This window comes from Tenrec ecaudatus, chromosome 1 (assembly GCF_050624435.1).
Source record: "Tenrec ecaudatus isolate mTenEca1 chromosome 1, mTenEca1.hap1, whole genome shotgun sequence".
Classification (NCBI taxonomy): Eukaryota; Metazoa; Chordata; class Mammalia; order Afrosoricida; family Tenrecidae; genus Tenrec; species Tenrec ecaudatus.
The window spans coordinates 231,205,790-231,225,245 of NC_134530.1; the positions used below are offsets into that span (position 1 = coordinate 231,205,790).

Below are 19,456 nucleotides of genomic sequence, written 5' to 3' on the forward strand. Positions count from 1 at the left end.
GAGGGTGTTTGGATAGCGTTGTCATTGACACGGCTGCACTGCCAACTGTGTATTAAAGTGACTCCCAGACAGGAGCCGTTTCCCCTCCTCCTAACCGGGTCCCGGGGCTTTAAGCTGGTGAGCAGCATTACCCAGATGAAAAAATGTGATGGGCACAGCAAGGACTGACAATTCATATTTAAAATGAAACACAAAGGCTGATCTTTGAAAGGTGGGGAGTCTTGCAAGCTGGAACTTAGGCCAGGTGTCTCTTGGTACCAGTGAGGTTTGGTGGCAGGGACTGTCCTGCACCCTGATCAAAAGTGTCTCCTGAAGCGGCCATCTGTCCCCTGGGAGGTAAGACCCCACCACCCCCATTGGGAGCACGGCTGAGCCAGTTAACAGGATGGGGAAGAAAGCACTGGCCCCAGGTGTGCACCCCCACTTCTCTCCCCTCACTGCCTGTGAATCTAACACACACTTCCCTCCCCAGCTGACCCCCAAGAGGTCCATAAATGAAAGAGACATAAACAGAGGAAAACGAAAAATCACTTTATACAAAGAAGAGATGGGTTCACACCGCCAGCTCACATGCTGTAAAACAGAGTACATTGACCACACATGGTTCAGCAGAGTGACAAGAAATGCAAAATAAGGCGGGCATCACAGTGACCTGCTTTCAGAAAAGGTGACAGGTTTGCAGAGCTGAGCAGTGGGACATTTACCAGTCAGACCGATTTATATCTGACTGAGTTTTCTAGGAAGCACAAGACCTTCCAGACCTCAGACTTACACTTTAAATCTACACCTGACAACGGTGCGCCTGGACCTTGAAAACTCCTCAGCCCGTGCCCTTGGTGGGACATATATTGGTTCCCCCCAAGACGGAGAACGTGGCATCTTTTGCTTCCAGTAGTAATCGCACATGTGATCAGAAACCCAGCCGACCAGCAAGTGTCCATCCTTTCTACAATGCGTTCTTAGCTACTAGTGGAAAAAGAACAAGGAAGGTGTGGGTGTGTTCCTCAATTGGTGCTGAAGCAAAGCCAAGCCAACTCGAAAGCACATGCTTGTCATGTGCGGGAAGGCATGCTCCCGGGACCAAGTGTGTGAGGCTACAGCGGCTGGGCATCAATCATCTGCAGAGGCTCGGATCTTGCCGCCAGGCTAGCGCATGCCCAGGATCTGCTTGCTTTTGAGGTGGTAGTTTTTTTCAATATCAGACAGGGCCTGTGCGCGCAGCTGAGCAGCATGCAGTCTTTTCTTCAGGTCTCTGCACTTGGATTTTGAGGCCAACAGATTCTCCGAATTTTCCCTCCTCATGACATTCTCTTTACTTTCTCCACTGAAATGAACTTTCTTCTTCATCATCGAGGATGCATGATCAAAGTCTTTAGATTGAAAAAGAAAGAGGGGGTTGGGTTACTAGGGCAGGAGGTCTCAATTCCTTAGGCACATACTCATCCAAAATCACGCACTGACCATCCAGGGCTCCTGGTTTTATTTCCTCTGGGCAAGAAGCTGAGGGGGTGGAGATGAGGCTGGCAGAATCATTCCCTCAGAAAGGAAAACACCAACCCCCCTCCACTGCCCTTGCATCGATTCAAAGTCAGAGACACCCTCGACAGGGTTTCCCAGACCATCATCTTTATGGGCTGACTTCCCAGTTAGTTATGCCAAGGCTAATCCACAGCATCACCAGGCTTCTAAAGAGATAAAACTAACCCTTGAAGGGCCCAAAAGTCAGGGCTATGGTTTGTTTTACCAACAAAACTTTACACAATAATCTGTGCCCTAAGGAAATCAACAGGAAGCATGTTCACCGCTTGGCCTTCCCACGGTCTTAAGGCGCGCAGAGCAAACACAGGTAGAGCACAGCCCACCCCGGACAACTGCAGCCTGAGGAAGCTGGCTCCCCACACTTTCACACCACACTGTCCACCAAGGCAGAGGTGAGGCAGGATTACACCGCTAGAATGTTTGCTGGAAACATGAGCCCCAAAATGTAGCGGTGTGCTAATATAGCCAAGGAATAAAATCTAGAATGCATACTATTGTTCTCATTAAAAAATATTGATAGCAGATCTCCTCACGTCACTGAAATAGGTAAATAAAAGCAAAGCAGACATTGGAATGACTTGCGGCTGCGGCTCAGTGACTGGGGTGGTTCTGGTACCTGGATTATCGGCCAGAGCCAGGAGCTGCTGCTCCTTCAGCAGGCTGTAGTTCTTCACCAGACTCTCCGCTCTCGCCAGCTTATCCTCCGCCAGTCTCTCCCGGATACAAATCTCCCGTTCCTTCTCTGGCACAAGGAAGGAAGGAAGGCAAATAAACAAATGGCTCTAGGTAGAAACTCATTTACATTTGGTCATCTTCTCTCGTCGCCTCAGGCCTGGCATTACCAGTCATGTTTGGTTAGAGATGGCTCATTGCAGGGTACTGCTGACCATTACATCTAATGTTCACATATGTTGCTCATGCTACCCTGTAAAGGACTGGCCTAAGCACCTGGCCAGCAGTAGCTCCCACCAAGGGTCATGTGTGGGAAACAGAAAATACAGCCCTCGCTGCTCTCCACTGAAGGCATACCACCCACAGTGCTTTTCCAGGGTCTCGCTGGGCCCAACAGGACAAAAGCCGTTCTTCGGGGTGAATGAAAGCCCCCAAACAGAAGAGGCAAATCACAGCTCAGTTGGGAGCCAGTTATTTAAGTCTGGACCAAAGACTATTATGTCTTCATGGCCCCATATGCACACACTTCAGATGCTATTAATTCGACTAGCGCAGAAGCGCCCCTCAGTTTTGACTGACATTTTTAAGACACCTACCGTAATGTGTCCTGTGAATTAGAAACCTTGGTAGCAATTACTGTTTGAACTTATTCTCATAATTCACCCAACCATAGCCTCTTCTGATCTACGACCAGAGCTAGACGGTACCCAGATATCACCACTGTTCTGACCAGGGACACAACAGAAATCCCAGAGAGAATGGGAGAGAGATATAGAACAAAAGTCCTAAGAAAAGCCAGAGCTCTGGACTGATCGAGATTAGTCCAACCTTTTAAACATGGAACTGAAGCTATGTCTGCAAGTTAACTGTGGCAGTTACATAATCTGTTGTCAACTTGAGACTTAGGAGTGAAGGGGTGGAGTTTAGCCTGTCAATCAGCACACAGTTGATGACCTCATTTGGATACACTAAGGAGATATATAGCTCACTGGAGGCGGTACACACAGACACTCTCTATGAGACATTCCTGTTGACATGACACATGGAGGAGCTACGCTAGAGCCCTGGAGCTGAAGGAGTCATGTAGACCCCGACCAGGGCTGAGATGCTGCCAGAGGATCCACAGGATTTTCCACCACTGGCCTGTGATTTTCCACCACTGGCCTGTGATTTTCCTGAATTCGGCACCATTGCATTTATCATGTGAGTCTGAAAACTTTATAGATTGGTATCGAACATAAGGGCTAATATCAAACTTATGGACTTGAGCTGGACTGGGTTGGGATGTTTTCTCAATATACAATTGCTTTTGAATATAAAGCTCTTTCATATGAGTATCTATGAATTTGTCTCTCTAGTCTACCCAGACGAACAAATCAACTTTTAGTCAACTAATAGATTGGCCTGTAAGACCCATGAGAAATATGCTCCCTTCAATATCAACTACATGCTAAACCAAATCGTCAACATTTACCCCAAAGCAAAACGGAGAAGGGAAGCCGGATTAATGGAACCAGAACAAACAGAATGGAATGAGAATACTGACACATTGTGAACATTGTAACCAGTGTCATGACAACTTCTTAAATGGGGGCCTACTTTGCTAAGTAAAATTATACTTGAAACACAATGAAATATGAAGTCAATATAAAATGTATTCAAAGTCTGAATTGGACATAAAACTCCAGAAATAAAATCAGGTGAGACAAAGTCACAGCCCCATGTTTAGTGTCCTGGGTGTAAGACAGTGGTTCTCAACCTTCTTAATGCCACGACCCTTTAATATACTTCCTCATATTGTGCTGACAACCAACCATAAAATTATTCTGTTAACTGTAATTTTGCTGCTATTATGAATCTTAATGTAAATATCTAATATGCAGGATGAATTTTCATTATTACAAATTAAACATCATTAAAGCATAGTGATTAATTTAAAAAACAATATGTAATTATATATTGTGAAATATTTCCAATTACGAAAAAAATGACATTTTGTCTTGAGGCATGATGTAGCCTGGATAACAGTCTTTAAACCAGATTCATATATGGGCGTATCTGCATGGGGGCGGACATGCCTAAGATGGATAGAGGAACAGTGTCTCCATTACTAACACCATCGGAAATATGTATTTAAAGATGGTCTTAGGCAACCCCTGTAAAAGGGTAATTCGAACCCCAGAGGTTGAGAACTGCTGGTCTAAGAGGAGAAGCATTCCGCTACTGCTACTTTGAATGATTCTAAGGCGAATTTGTACTTACTCGGGGAGCAACCACCGGATCATCATCTATGAGCCTAGGCTGTCCTGAGTCCATTTCCTCTACTGGATTCGCTGGCCACATCTAACCTACTCACAGGACCATAGTGGTTCTTATTATTGAGGCAGCAAATTCCAAGACCTTCCTTTCTCATGGAAAAAAATTCGAATATTTTAAAATGACGGAAGAAAGTAACTCCTCAGCAAAGTACTATGGCTATAAGAAGGCCATCAAAATAAGAAGCTAGTGCCTAACTAGCTTGATCTCACAGAAGGAAATGGAGGCGGGTCAGTTATACAGTACACCACACACCTATGGTGGTGTTTCAGATGTTTACAAGCCTGGTTTGAAAGAACACTCCGAACAGACAGAAGACTCTGGGTCAACAAGCCTCCCTCGGGTTCCTGGGGAGTCCGCCCCGCTCAGTACTTACGCTCCAGCCGCTCTTCTCTGGCTCGCAGGGCCCGCTCTCGCTCCTGTAACTGCACCTCCTTCAGTTTCAGCTCGCTCACGGCCGGGCTGGAGTCCGGCAGTTTCTGGGACTCTCCCAAACGCCGCCCTCTTCGCTCGGGATTCTTCCTCTGCTCTTCGGTAACCAAGTCTGCTATCAATGGGTTCTCGAGAATTTCTTCCACGGAAGGTCGATTGTAATCCTGGGGTGCGGAAATGCAGGGTTATCGGCAGGTTTCAGACCAGAATGCTCGCCCCGGAGAGCAGTCATAGTCAAAGGTGCATATGAAGGCGAGGGAGGGGACGCCTTTACGAACGGGAAAAAGACATTCGCTGGTGGCTGTAGCCCAGGGTTCGGGGTCCACAAGATCAACTAGATTCAACCTTTGAACTTTTCTAAGGAGGCTGTCTCTGAAGCACTGGCAGGTGTCTGATGCTGGTGCTCAGCACAGCGTTGTCTTAGGGGAAAGAATCCTGCGTGGTGCCCGCAGCTAAGAAACACACATGGCTTACTAAAAGCAAGGCTGGAAGTGCCGGTCTAGCCAAACGCAACTTAGAAGACAGGCCTGGCAAGCTACTTCCTATAAACCAGCCACTGGAAACCCAGAAGCAAACTGGTCCTGGACATCTGCAGGTTTTTTGCCAATGAGGTGGATGGGTTTTACATTTCAAATCATCACTTCTGTTTTCAACATTTTAACCTACTTATCAACACCCCCAGTATTGACCACACCCATGGTTACTGCTCTTAACTTCTCTCCTGTGCAGTAGGCAGGAAACTTCCTCACCGACCTTCAATCCTGTTACTTCACCTCCATCTTTCCTTAGGATCCTAAGCATTTCCCACTTTCATCAGTCTGGCCCCTCAATACATCGCCCCTCGCAGCCCCTGGGCAGATCTTTCCCACATGACCGATCTATCTCTTTATTCAGGCACTTCCCTCCACGCCTTTTACACCGCCTTGCTCTGGTGTCTCAACACTCAGGGCTAGAGGCCAGAAAGTTTTATTTCTGGCCCTTTCTCTGACCCACCTGCCACTCTGAGGTAGGCAAGGCTGGGGAGCTGAGGCTTTGGATCTCCTCTGCAATCTTTTCGTGCTACCAACCATCTGTTAGCTGGCAGAGCGCGGGAGGAGAAGTAAGAGAAGCACAGGAGTAAGCCAGCAAGGATGCACAATCTGCCAACTTTGCCGAGGTCGCACTTGTGTGAAGGCGCCCTGGTGGCACAGTGGCTATAGCGCTGAGGTTAGAACGCATCAGCTGCTCTGTGGGAGGAAGATAAGGAGCTTGCCTCCATAGAGATTACCTTTTTACCTCATATTTTATTTTTCTTATTTTTTATAGTACTTTTGTTAATTTTGTTGTCTTTTGCCACACCTTACGATCTCCCTTTTGACCCATATTAAATTTGTTCTAGGTGTTAATATTTTCTTTCTTTTCAATTTTAGTTGAGATGCTATGAGACAGTTGTGCGGTGTCCCAGAGCATCAACTCGACGACAATAGTCTGACTTCGTCTTGACTGGAGTGTTAACAGCCGAGAAGATACACTCCAAACTTTAACCGAAACAGATAATAGTTAAAGTCTTTACCTTTAAATTCAACATCCTCGTAATAATGTCATTCAATTCATCAGAGAATCGATAAGGAATTCGCCTGAATTTGCCTTCTCTGATCTTCCCAGCCAGTTCTTTCTGGTTGAAAGCTGTGAACGGAGGCCTTAAAAAAATTTTAGGAGAAAAAGAAAATATTGAAAATGAGTATGTATAACAGAAACCAAATCAAAAAAAGTACAACAACGTAAGCCGTCGTTTGTATTTCTGTTCCCACTTCTGGGATTTCTCCTTGTAGCCAGGTTTCTACGCTCTGTTGTCCCTGTTTCTAAGCACAGTCAGCAGTGAGGTCATGAAGTTTCTGTTGTCGTTGGGAATCATGCTGCGCACTGTAGGAGGGTAACACCTCTGTGGCCTGACCCCCAAGGGCCAGCAGCACTCCCTAGCGGTGACATCCATAACTGTCCCCCAAAACCTACTGTTATCAAGTCACTTCCAACTCCTAGTGACCCCATAGAGCAGCAAACAACACACATCTCACTAACGAGAAGCTGTTCTAGCCTTCACAGCAGGGGAGAGCTCATTAAATGTTTGCCCAAATACAGCAGGTTAATTTTTAAGTTGATCAATTTGGATGACCCTCAAATATTATAAATATCCAAATAGCCCTTATGTAGGAAAACGGTCCTCCAACCCTGCTATAAAGGGTTTCTGAGAGTATAAATCTCTACAGGAGCAGGGAGCCTCATCTTGCTCTTGAGGAGCAGCTGAGGGGCACGAACCGCTGATCTTGCAGTTAGCAGCCTAATATTCACCAGGCTGCGCCCTGTATACAGACACTGTTAAATTTTCTAACCCCTCAGTTGAGAGCTACTGCTGTACAGAATCAACTATCAGGGAAGAAAGGAAAAGCATCACTGCTCTTCCCTAAGGCCTCTCCCTGGGCCTTTGTTTCAAGTCCTCCCCGTCCTGACGGCAGCTCTGAGCTACCCACCTGGCCGGAGTGCTCCTTCCTGCAAGAAGCATCAGCCCGACAGGGATATGTCTACCCAGTCAAGTGGCTTGAAGAAGTTACTTGAGGGGGCTTCGAAAAGTTCATGGAGAAATGGAATTCAAAGCTAATACAATCTTTCCACAAGCTTTTTTAGTCCCTTTGTAGATTTAACTTGTAAATAAATTACTTGTTTTTGAAGCCTGTCCACCCACCTTAACTTTAACCCACCGTCTGCCTGCTCTTTCGCACTTGAACATGCTTGCATTCGCAGGAGTGCTCAGAGGGCGGAACCCAGTGAAAGGAACAAACTGCTTCACCTAAGAAAAGGAACTTCTCCACATACTTACATTAACGCACACAATTCATACAGCAAACAGCCCAGGGACCAGATATCAGACTTCTCATTGTAGGACATGCGATTCATTTGTTCCTGTGGGGTTGAAAGAGGATAAAAAGGGATTAGAAATAGATTTTGTTTTTAAATGGACAAAATTAACCGAGACAAAGTAGAACCTCAAAGTTTGATAATAGTCACTCAAAATGCATATATGGATCCTGTGTATGCATGCACACAGATATATAAATCATTTTTTTTCTCTTCCTCGCGCTGTCTGCTCCCTGTCCCTCTCCTCACCCAGTACTGACTAATAACCTATAAATAAAATTTATATGATACAACTATCACATATGTAACATGTTCAATATTTATAATTATCTGATATGTAGCTGTAACAAAATTTTCAAATACAAAAGGTTGACTCAGTGTGCATCAAAATCTCCTAATTTATCATGGAACAAAAGGCAAAGATCTTGGCCTGACAGACTTTGTCACATACAAGGCATTCAGAGACATTTATTAGGAATTCAGTGACATGTTATCAGGAGACTGGTCCCTAAAAAGGGATCATGTGCTAACATTGAGTACAAGAAGAAACTACTCTGAAATTGATTATGATACTGATTGCACAAATCTCCTTGATAGAACTGAATAATTAAGTTGTACAATACATGAAGTATATGATAATAAAACTATTTTTTTAAGACGTCATGCTTGGTAAAATAGAGGGTGGGGAAAAATAGGCAGGCCCTCGGCTTGATGGATTTTCACAGTGGCTACAGCAATGGGCTCAACCACAAGAACAGATTGTGATGCTGGTCTAAGAACCGCGTCCTTCTGGTGTACATCAGGTCACTGAGCCAGAACTGACTGCACAACAACTGACAAAAACAACACCAGAGGTTATACATAGGTAATTCATACGTGAGCATGAAAGATTTCTACCTTCAAAACACTCATGGCCCAGAAACTCCATTTTAGTAGCCAGAAAATAGACCAATATACCAGATAAACATCTGGCCTGTATATAAATGATCCCAGAGATGGCTACTTGGATCCGCCATCCCTAGTTCCCCTTACTCCATCATAGAAACCCTATCACCAAGTAAGCCTCACTGTTTTCATTGTTCCCCTCCCTTCCATTTACTTCCACTGTCCTCCCTGTACAACAGTCTCTACTGTTGTCTCCACAGAGGCCCACAGGCAGGCACATCCTGGGGAGCCTGAGGGGTGTTTTAGAGTGCAACAGGGGAGTCAGCCAGTGCCTTACCTGATCTAATTACAAGGGCAGCAGGGAAAGGGAACAAAAGAACTGTGGAGGTGTCAAGGTTTTCAAAAACCACTGGCAGATAAGCTTCCTGTGAGTGCCCACCCCCAGCTTTCTATTAGGAATTTGAGCCAATGAGAAATTGAGATGGCTCTAGCCTAATCTTAGTCAAAAACATAATCATTCGTTTCTACAATCCTATTCTGTACGCATTCTGCTAACATAACTAATCCTGGGATGCCCTAGAAAAGACTGTGCCTCAATAATTAAGCATAAGCATTCGCTCATCTTTATTTGTTCATATTTCCTATGTTAACCCATTGGTGACGGAACCCTTGATTCCAGTATCTTAAAAGCTACAGGCAATACCCTTACAGAGAAACCAACTCTGTAGAACCCTTTACCTGGTACTTTAATTTTGAACGTTGCGCTCCATGAGACTAATCAAAAGGAGACCAATAATTCCTGGAGAACATGCTTAGCTGTGCTCCTTAGGACGGTGGGAATTTGGGGAACAATATGCTTCAAACAATGGGTGGGAAGAAAGCCAGTGGGTGACAGTTCCACAAATTTTGACAATCCCTTGTACAGCCCACCAAAGAGGTCATGAACAAGGGAGTGACTGCAGGTACAGTTAAAGGAAAAGGCAAGAAGACAGAACAGAAAAGAGTTAACACTGAAACCCAGGCTGTCTAGAGTGAATCACCATGCCTGCATCATCTACAGAGAATTATTAAAATGTCAACTCTCAAATGGACCGTTGAGTCCAGGGACCTACACAGAGGTTCCAACTCTAAATGTGCATTCGGGGCTCAGGCATTACATTTGAAACAAGGGACTCCAAGTGAGTCTCCCAAGGGCCTCCGCTGCTCCAGCACCCTATGCATCCTTGTCATCTCAGCTCGTGGTGGCACGCCATAAACACAGGAACCAGTGCTGAAAGAGTTTCAGGATCTGGTGGGCCATTTGGGAAAACATCAACTTCAAAGGAAATACTCATCCTTGCAATTGAACATACTAAACACATGGGCACAAAGTCCCTGCCGTTGAATACTTAGCATTAAGAGTTTAAAGGAATACCCAAATATGGTAATACTTACTGGAGACATGTAATACGGTGTTCCAACAAATGTTTTTGCAAAACTCGTATCATGGTTCAATATTCTAGCCAGCCCGAAATCTCCGAGTTTGACGTTTTGATTGCCATCCAGGAAAACGTTGGCTGGCTTCAGGTCCCGATGCAGCACGGTGTGGCCACCATCACTTCGCCTGTGACACTCCTTTAGGGCCAGAGTCAACTGAGCCATGACTCGAAGAACAAACTCTTCATCCAAGTATTGCCTGAAACCAAGGCAGTTAACACGATTCACGACTTCACAATAAAACTGTGACAAAGATGTGATGCTGGGAGTTGTACACAAGTAGGAAGAGAAATGGTTCTTTTGCTAAATATGGGCTATAAACAGATTCACCAGGGATTTTCTAAACTACAGTGGACCCATCAAACAATTAATACTACTCCATGTGGCTAAAAAAAAGTACTCCATCCAAAACCTCAATAATTTAAATAGATCTCCATAAAATGTAAAAAATAAAAAATAGTACTCTATCCCAGATCCTAATACACAATGCTTAACCAAAATGAAATTGGGCACATTCCCAGCTTGCATGGAAAAGATTATGTTACCTTTCCTTGGTTCCCTTTGTAATCACACTAGCCAGGTCCCCTCCTTCACAATATTCCATTACAATATACAGTGTTGTGTTGGTCCGGTCAATAATTCGGTCGTAGTAGCGGACAATGTTTGGATGTTTTAGTTCACGAAGCAAGTTCACTTCAGAAACAAGCATTTGTTTCTCAACCTCTGTCATGGAGCCATAGTCAAGTTCTTTCCAAACTAACACCTGAAAAAAGAATGCCAAGGTCAAAATGAACTCATTCTATTCCAGACAAAGAAGGGCAGTTCCAAAGCAGCCACTAATAAACAAGTCCTGCAGCCAAGGCCGTTATCACTTACTTGAGAGCCACAAATATAAGGAGCCCCGAGTTTAGAGGCTTGATTGGCCTCTCATTGTTAAGCAGTAAATGATATTATGAGAGGTCTGCCCTTCTCCCCATCCGAAGTTATTGAGTGGGAGGTTGCAAAACAGTTATTTATCAAAGCTGGGGCACAGGAGGGCAAAGTCTTAGTTAAAACCAACCAAGTTTTCCCAGGTAGGTGAAACCTTAGTAAAGGCCCATCCAACCTGCACCAGGCCATTTACTCATCATTGTTTCTTTCGGTGAAGAGTCACTGCCATACAATAACTCCCACATTCCTAATACGAGCATTTTAAGTTCTAACTGCAAAACATAAAATTCAGATTCTTGTGGTTATGCCCCTTTCAGATATCTGAAGAACTTAAGGATATATACATAAAGGAAATCAGGGGAAAGGAGTATATGATACTTCATATATAGTAAAAAGACAAGGAAGTGCCCCACTCGATGGGATTGAGAAACAGAAGTGTATGGGAAGCGAAGTGATATCTGGAATAAGTAAGATGTCAATAAAAATATTAAAAATTTTAAAGGCAATGAAGAAAAGATAAAAGTGGATGTCAGGAAAGGCTATGAAACGATCTTGAACAGAGTAAAATACTTTTAAAAAAGGGTAGTTTCAGCAAGTAAAAGAATGATGAAGGACAAAAAGTGATCCAAAATCAGTGGCAAAGAGGGTGTAGGAGGTCTGGCAGAGCTGGATCAAGGACAATGTAACAGAGGAATTCCTGAACCCGAAATGAAGGCTGAACATGACAGTGGGACAAGAGGAAAGTACAAAGAAATAGAGGAAAGAACCAGGAGGCAATGAGCATTTATATAGATCTAAATACAAGCAGATACAGACGTAAATACATTTATATACAACAAGGGGGAAATAGATCTATGTACACATATTTATATGTTTAGTAGTACGGAAACAGATGGACAGTGAGCCCATAATCAAGTGCTCCCTCAACACAAGAACACTTTGTTCTAACAATTCAGCAGTCTGAGATGCTCCCCTTCCTGGCATGATCTCTGAAGACAATGGTACACAAGCAAATGTGGTGTAGAAAGCTGATGGTGTCTGGCTATCAAAAGATAAGAGTCGGGGATCCTATAGGCCTGAAGATAAATAAGCGGCCATCTAACTCAGAAATAACAAAGCCCATCACGAGGCGTTGAAGGGATCAGGTATCAGGCATCAAAGACAAAAAAAAAAAACAAAAACCCATAACATTGTGAATAATGGGGAGTGCAGAGTGGGGGCCCAGGGCCCATCTGTGGGCAATTGGACATCCCTTTGCAGAAGAGAGGAGAGGAGCCAGTCAGGGTGCAATGATGAAATATATAATTTTCCTCTAGTTCTTAAATGTTTCCTCCCCACCACTATCATGATCCCAATTCTACCTTACAAGTCCGGCTAGACCAGAGGATGTACCCTGTTACAGACAGGAATTGGAAACACAGGGAATCCAGGACAGGTGATCCCGGGAGGGTGGAGGGATGATGAGGGAGAAAGGGGGAACAGATTACAAGGCTCTACATATAACCTCCTCCCTGGGGGACGGACAACGGAGAAGTGGGTGAAGGGAGATGTCAGACATTGTAAGATATGACAACACAATAATAATTTATACATTATCAAGAGTTCATGAAGGAGGGGGTAGCGGGGAGGGAGGGGAAAAATGAGAAGCTGATACCAATGGCTCAAGCAGAAAGCAAATGTTTTGAGGATGAGGGAAACAACTGAATGGATGTATGTGTGGATTGTGATGAGTTGTACAAGCCCCCAATAAAATGATTTAATTGTTTTTTTAAAACACGAATGATGAAAGAAACGCGGTAGCAGACTGAACTTCAAAGAGCAGCTCCAGAAAACAAAGCGTGATAACACGCGCACGACCTGGGGTTCAAAAGCCACATAGGCTCAGCCTATCTCCTCCACACGCTCGGCAACGCTCCAGAGGAAAGAACTGATGGTGGGGGATGGGGGGTTCCGGGGGTGGTGGTGTCGAGCCTCAGGCTGAGAAACCGTAGGCAAAGGGAGCCCTGCTGATCTCGTGAGTTCAGCGATGGGGCTACCAGCCCGCCGGAACCCACCATCATTGGAAAGGGAAAGAGCAGGCTGCTCCTGTCAACATTGGCAGCCCCGAAATCCACAGCGGCCAAGTGAGTCTCCGCAGTCCCCGGGCCCCCTCACGACTGAATCGATGGCGGCGAGTTTGGTTGTTGTTGTTAGGAGCAACCTCTATACCCCCCGACCCCCCTATCCGCGACGCAGACCCCCCTGACAGCTCCGCGCACCCCGCCCTCCAGACCGCGGGCCGCTCCCTTCCCCTCAGCGGCGCAGGGCAGGGCAGGCGGCGGCGGGCAGCGAGAAAGAGGAAGGGGCCGGGGATTACCTTCCCATCGCTCCTCCTCCGGATCTTCTGGCAGCGGCCATAGGAGCCAGTGCCAATGGTGTGCAGCACCTCGTAGTCCTCGGCCCGGGACGGCATGGCCGGGCCACCTGCAGGCCGCCGAGGTGCGGGCCCCGACCTTCGACGCGGACGACGAACCAACGCTCGCAGCCGCACTCACTGACTACCGGGCCCTCGGCCCCGTTTAACCGTCGCGGGCCGTCGCTCGTAGCTTATTGGCTGGCGGAAGAGTCGCTCCGACGCTCTGATTGGCTAAGAGGAACACAACACCATCCAGGGCAGCTTGGGAAATTTGTGTTGCTAGGCAACCGCGTCGGCGTCAGCATCGGCATCCACGTGAGAGTTCAACCTGAGGGGGCGGAGCTAACGCAAAGGAAACTCTGAGCCACGCTTTAGGTCCAGGTGGAACGACCCCGTGGGTTTCCGATACTAACTGAACGGGAGTAGAAAACCTCATCCTTCTCCCTCAGGACTCCGTCAACTAAAGGACAGAAAGCGGCAGCAGGCAGGTCTCTGCCACTCGGTGATTACGTAAGACTTATGCGCGACTTTAGAGCGCAGCCCTCGGACCGACGGCCGTCCTGTCCATCGGAGTGGACAACTGTGCATTAATCTTGATCAAAGCGGACTCTCCTGAGGGGAGGGCCGGCGGGGTTGAACCTTGACCTTTGGGTTAGCAGCCAAGCGAGCATTTTTAATCACTGCTCCACCACGGTTCTTGAGCCTTTCAGAGAGGCTTGGGAGGCTTGCGCGCTGAGAATGGAGCCGTGCCCTACGTGAGCGGAGAATATGGAAATCCTTGATGTTTTGGAGTTTCCAGGAGAGCACTGCAGCTTGACGGCAGGGCTTGGGTGCCTGCCTGCGTGGGGACCGCAGTTGATGGTGCACAGTTCACTGCTAACCCAAAGCAGCAAGTGACTCCGAAGAAAGGCCTGACCACCTCCTTCGGAAAGAATCACCCACGGAAAACACGATGAAACAGTTCTGTGTCGCCGAGAAGAAGACTTTTAAGTCAAAAGCACCAGACTCTGCCCTCGAGTCAATTCTAAAGGACAGGATCAAATTGCCATGTTGATTTCTGAGATTGTTAACTTTGCCAGAGTAGAAAGTCTCATCTTCTTCCGCGGGAGTTGGTGAGTAGGACCCATTGATCTTGTAGTTGACAGTCCAACACGTAAACCACTACTCTTCCAGCCACTGACTGGTCAGTTGAAGGTGGAGATGGTCAGGTTTCACATTTCAAGACTTGTTGAAAGAAAAAAAAATCTGCTAGGTCCATTGGAGTTAAAGGGTTATTAGCAAAGAAGAAGAAGCTCTTCGGGAGCAGGGCGTACCCCTTCTAAGGGATGAGGGGGATACAGGACCTCAGCTGGTATACAGTTCAGCCCATTAAGGGGGTTCCTAAAAGGGAAAATGTAAATGATTGCTTGTCTTTCATTTAACTTGTAGGCAGCTAGGATTGTTTTGTGAAGTGTGAGTGTCTGCATTCTAGAGGCTACGTCCTATAGCTTATCTAGTTACCTAAGCTTTTCCCAGAATTGTCTACATTGTGTGGTGGGCTAAGAGCTCAATTTAAATGAGGGGGTGGGGCAAGGATTTCTTTAAGTGATTCCTCCCTACTAAAAACAGATAAAGTTTAAATCAAATTAAATTTAAATTTAATAATGATGCCTTAAAGATTCTCTGTGGTGCTCAACACAATTACATGTCGTTCCTTCCCTTTTTTCCGTTTGGTGGTTGTGTGGACACTGTCTTCTGACCACCCACATAAAACAGCATGTCCAGCTTACTCGGGGAAAACACATCACCCCCCTTTCCACCTGGGAAAGAGCACACGAAGCTTTCATCCAGGACTGCACCTGCAGCTGATCATTTGGCAGCCATAAATACGGCCGTTTCCTTTCATATTTTCCCAAAGGGAAAGTGAAAAGAGTCTGGGTCTCTATGGATCAGAATAAACCTTTTTAGTCCAAAATACTGGATAAGAAGTATATTTTATGCACTAAATATAGCATAAAGTCACTCGAATTTCTAGCCAGGAAAATGTTTAAATTAACATTCAAGGACACTGCGTTACCTAAAGGACAGGGTAGAACTGGCCCTTTGAGTTTCTGAGACTGTAACACTTCACAGAGTTTTCTCCCCAGCTTTCTCCCAAGGAGTGGCTAGTAGTTTCAAACTACCCACATTGCGATTGCAGCCCAACTCCTAACCACTGCGCCACCAGGGCTGCCCATATAAAGTTTCTGAGACTATAAATCTTTACAGGAGCAGACAATCTCATCTTTCTTCCACAACAGCCCATATGGAAATAGGGCTTTCTTTGTTAGTAAGTAATAAGGCCATGGAAGGTGTAGGGGGTGTCTTGAGCCAATCACTTTTGAGATAAGACAGAACAGATAAGGCACAAAAGAAAGCAGACTGCAGGGGAAGGCTTTATCTGAAGATGACAAAGGTCAGCCAACAGGCCCAGGAAGTAGGAACTCTAACCATGGTCAGCGAGAGAAACTGAGAAGACCAGAGAGAGGTTTCCCCCAGAGCCAGCTCCCTGGATTCAGACTCCTACCCTCCTAAACTTTGGGAAAATAAACTATTAAAACCACTCTTAGTATTTCTGTTATAGCAACACTAAGAGAGGCAGACCATACGCAGAGAACTCCTTGACTGGCCTGCCCAAATCCAGCCCTGCACCCAGTGATGGGATTCAAATAATTGAACAACCAGTTCCCTGCCCTCATGACCATTGTAACTGTTAATGCTTAACTGAGAACACTAAAAGAGGTACACAAGATTAACTTCTGTTATATGAGAGTTTAAAATACAATGAAAAATATCAAATAATACCTGAAAAAACAATAAAACTGGTACAATATTTCCACATTGCTTCTGAATTGGAGTCCTCACTTGCAATATTCTTTGTTTTTATCTGAGCATCACTGGCTATGTGATTTACACTTAACTATCTTTTCACTGGACAAGAAGGATTCCATTCCTTAGAGGTAGGCCAATGAGACCATAGCCATTGTGTTAGAAACGTTAGAAACAGGCGACTTCTCTGAACATATTTTGTTCATCTTGAATAACCTCTTTATACTTCTTTTTTTTCGGGTTAAAAAGATAGATTTAGTAAAGTTTTTCTTTTGCTGCCTCTTTATACTTCTACTGAACTTTTAAAAAAACATTTTATTGGACTCATACAACTCTTATCACAATCCATAAATACATCAATTGTGTAAAGCAAATCTGTACATTCTTTGCCCTCATCATTTTCAAAGCATTTGCTCTCCAATTAAGCCTTGGCACCAGGTCCTCTATTTTTCCCCCTCCCTCCCCACTCCCCCCTCCCTCATGAGCCCTCAATAATTCATAAATTATTATTTTATCATATCTTACCCTGTCCAAAGTCTCCCTTCACCCCCTTTTCTGTTGTCCATCCCCAGCGAGGAGGTCACATGTAGATCCTTGCAATTGGTTCCATCTTTCCAACCCACTCACCCTCTACCCTCCCAGTATCACCACTCACACCCTTGATCCTGAAGGTATCACCTGCCCTGGATTCCCTGTGCCTCCAGATCCTATCTGCACCAGTGTATATCCTCTGCCCTATTCAGACTTGCAAGGTAGAATTCAGATCATGATAGTGGGGGGTAGGGGGGGGCAAGGAAGCATTTAGGAACTGGAGGAAGGCTGTATTCTTCATTGGTGCTACATCACACCCTGACTGACTCATCTCCTCCCCTAGACCCCTCTACAAGGGGATCTCCAATGGCTGACAAATGGGCTTTGGATCTCCACTCTGCACTTCCCCTTTCATTCACTATGGTAAGATTCTTTTGTTCTGATGATGCCTTATACCTCATCCCTTTGACACCACGTGCTCACACAGGCCGGTGTGTTCTTCCACAGTGGGCTTTGTTGCTTCTGAGCTAGATGGCCATTTGTTTATTTTCAAGCCTTTAAGACCTCAGATGCTATATCTTTTGATAGTCGGGCACCATCAGCTTTCTTCACCACATTTGCTGTTCACCTGCTTTGGCTTCAGTGGTTGTGTCAGGAGGGTGAGCATCATAGAATGCCAATTTAATAAAGTATTCATGCATTGAGGGATTGCTTGAGTAGAGGCCCAAGGTCCTTCTGCCACCTTAATACTAAAGCTATAAATATACGCACATAGATCTATTTCCCCATCATCATATATATTTGCATATGTACATGTCTTTGTCTAGACCTCTATAAATGCCCTTTGCCTCCTAGCTCTTTCCTCCACTTCCCTTGACTTTCCTCCTGTCCCACTATCATGCTCAGTCCCCACCTGGGTTTCAGCTATACCTCTTCATTACCTTACCCTTGATCATTCCCTACCAGGCCTGCCACACCCACCTCCCCACCAATTTGGATCCCTTGTTGTTCCCTCATCCCTGGGTTTGTTAACACCACTTCCTTACTCCCTACCTCCCCCTATCCCATGTCCCCGGAACTGCTTGTCATTTCTACTGAATTTATAGCCATTGTTCTGACAATAATTTTAGTTCCTTGACCACTTTGAAGAATTGCATAATTCATATCTCATGGGAAATGGGGGCGTAACACAAAGCTGAAATGAATGACAGCATGTCACCCTCTGCTTGTTTGACATTTTTTCTCTCTACATTCTATGTTGAAGTGACAAACAAGGGAATAAACGTAGTATTTCATTTAAAGTATAGCAAGTTTTAGTAAATGAAACTATGCAACTATAGTTCCCTTGAATTTTTTATACTTATGGACAGAATCAACATTACTATGGGCCCTTAGATTATGCTGTTGCCCAGAGGAAAGTTAAAAAAGAGTAAGCAATGTATAGTTGTGATTTCCACAATGGGCAGCTGGGCAGCAGCCCACCTTAGAGAGAGCCCTGTATTACAAGTGCCATTATAACAACTGGTTCACCAAACTCAACCAAAAATTATGTATGGGTTCTGCCAATCTGGTGCAACCCGACTGAACCCCACCACTGCCCACACCTTATCACTGGCCGCTCTTCTGTTTGCCCTAAATTCCTAAATTCAGTCAGTGGTCTCCCCACCACTGCCACCAGCTGTGGCTCTGCTAGCCCACGTGTCTGCCCCACCCCCTTGCTCCCTTGTCTACTTCTTCCCAACTGTGTCTGTCACAGGATACACTTGTCTTTCAAAATTCAACTTCAGCTTCCTTTTTGCTACCTTGGGATGCTCTCCCTAGTCAGTGTTCTTAGAGGCCATTGAGTTAGAGTCTCATGGCAACCCCCAGTCCAATGGACCATTGCAAAACATTGTATTTTCACTGGTGGAAGTAAACTTCCAGGCCTTTCTTCCTAGACCATCTTAACCTGAAAGCTCGGCCGCAGCCAGTTCACAGTGACAGCAACAAGCAATCCTGCACTGACACATGGGTGGTGGCTGTGTGTGAGCTTCCCTGGCAAGAAAAAGAACTCGGGTCTCTCACGTGGAAGGTGGGGATTCTGGCACTGAGTGAGCCCCCACTGCGCCTCTCTCTAGCACACTGGGGCAGACGAGTCTCTGTCCACAGTGTTCTCAGTCCCCTTCATCAAAGTTGTTTCTTATTATTTGTCTAAGCCCCCCATTCCTCGTGTTAGCTTAACTCCTACCCTCCGCATACACTAAAACGCTAAAGACCCTTTCTGGGCAATGTTTAAAGGGCTAAGCCATGACCAGCCTATAGACACAGACACACACACTTCCTCAACCAATCCCAGCCACTTCCTGCTATTTGAAGTGAATGACAGCCAGTTGTTTTTCATTTCCCTTCAGGGAATCTGCTAACAGCCTGTTCTGTATATAAACAGGTCAAAATCGTAGTGAGACAAGCTCATCTCTGAGGAAGGCCACACTGTTTCTGAAAAGTTTTTTCTGTCCAATAAAATCTTTGAACTCTAATTAATATATGATCAGATTCCCCCCC

General features: G+C 45.5%; 1 protein-coding gene across 1 annotated transcript; it reads right to left on the bottom strand.

The window, feature by feature from the left end:
* Positions 1-516: 516 nt before the first annotated feature.
* Positions 517-13,708, bottom strand: NEK2 (NIMA related kinase 2). The gene is made up of 8 exons (XM_075530081.1): positions 13,499-13,708; positions 10,758-10,975; positions 10,171-10,411; positions 7,814-7,896; positions 6,512-6,638; positions 4,904-5,123; positions 2,156-2,281; positions 517-1,370 (listed from the first exon to the last, which is right to left on the bottom strand). Exons 1-8 carry the CDS (start codon positions 13,592-13,594, stop codon positions 1,147-1,149), a joined length of 1,335 nt encoding a protein of 444 aa, XP_075386196.1. The 5' UTR covers positions 13,595-13,708; the 3' UTR covers positions 517-1,146.
* Between the last annotated feature and the right edge of the window lie 5,748 nt (positions 13,709-19,456).

Excerpts from the sequence above, each read along its gene's own strand:
- NEK2 (XM_075530081.1), bottom strand. The coding sequence starts at position 13,594 with ATGCCGTCCCGGGCCGAGGACTACGAGGTGCTGCACACCATTGGCACT. Across the intron at positions 6,639-7,813 it reads TATGAATTGTGTGCGTTAAT|GCCTCCGTTCACAGCTTTCA; the intron begins GTAAGTATGTGG and ends AATTTTTTTAAG. Across the intron at positions 1,371-2,155 it reads GGCTCTGGCCGATAATCCAG|ACTTTGATCATGCATCCTCG; the intron begins GTACCAGAACCA and ends TTCAATCTAAAG.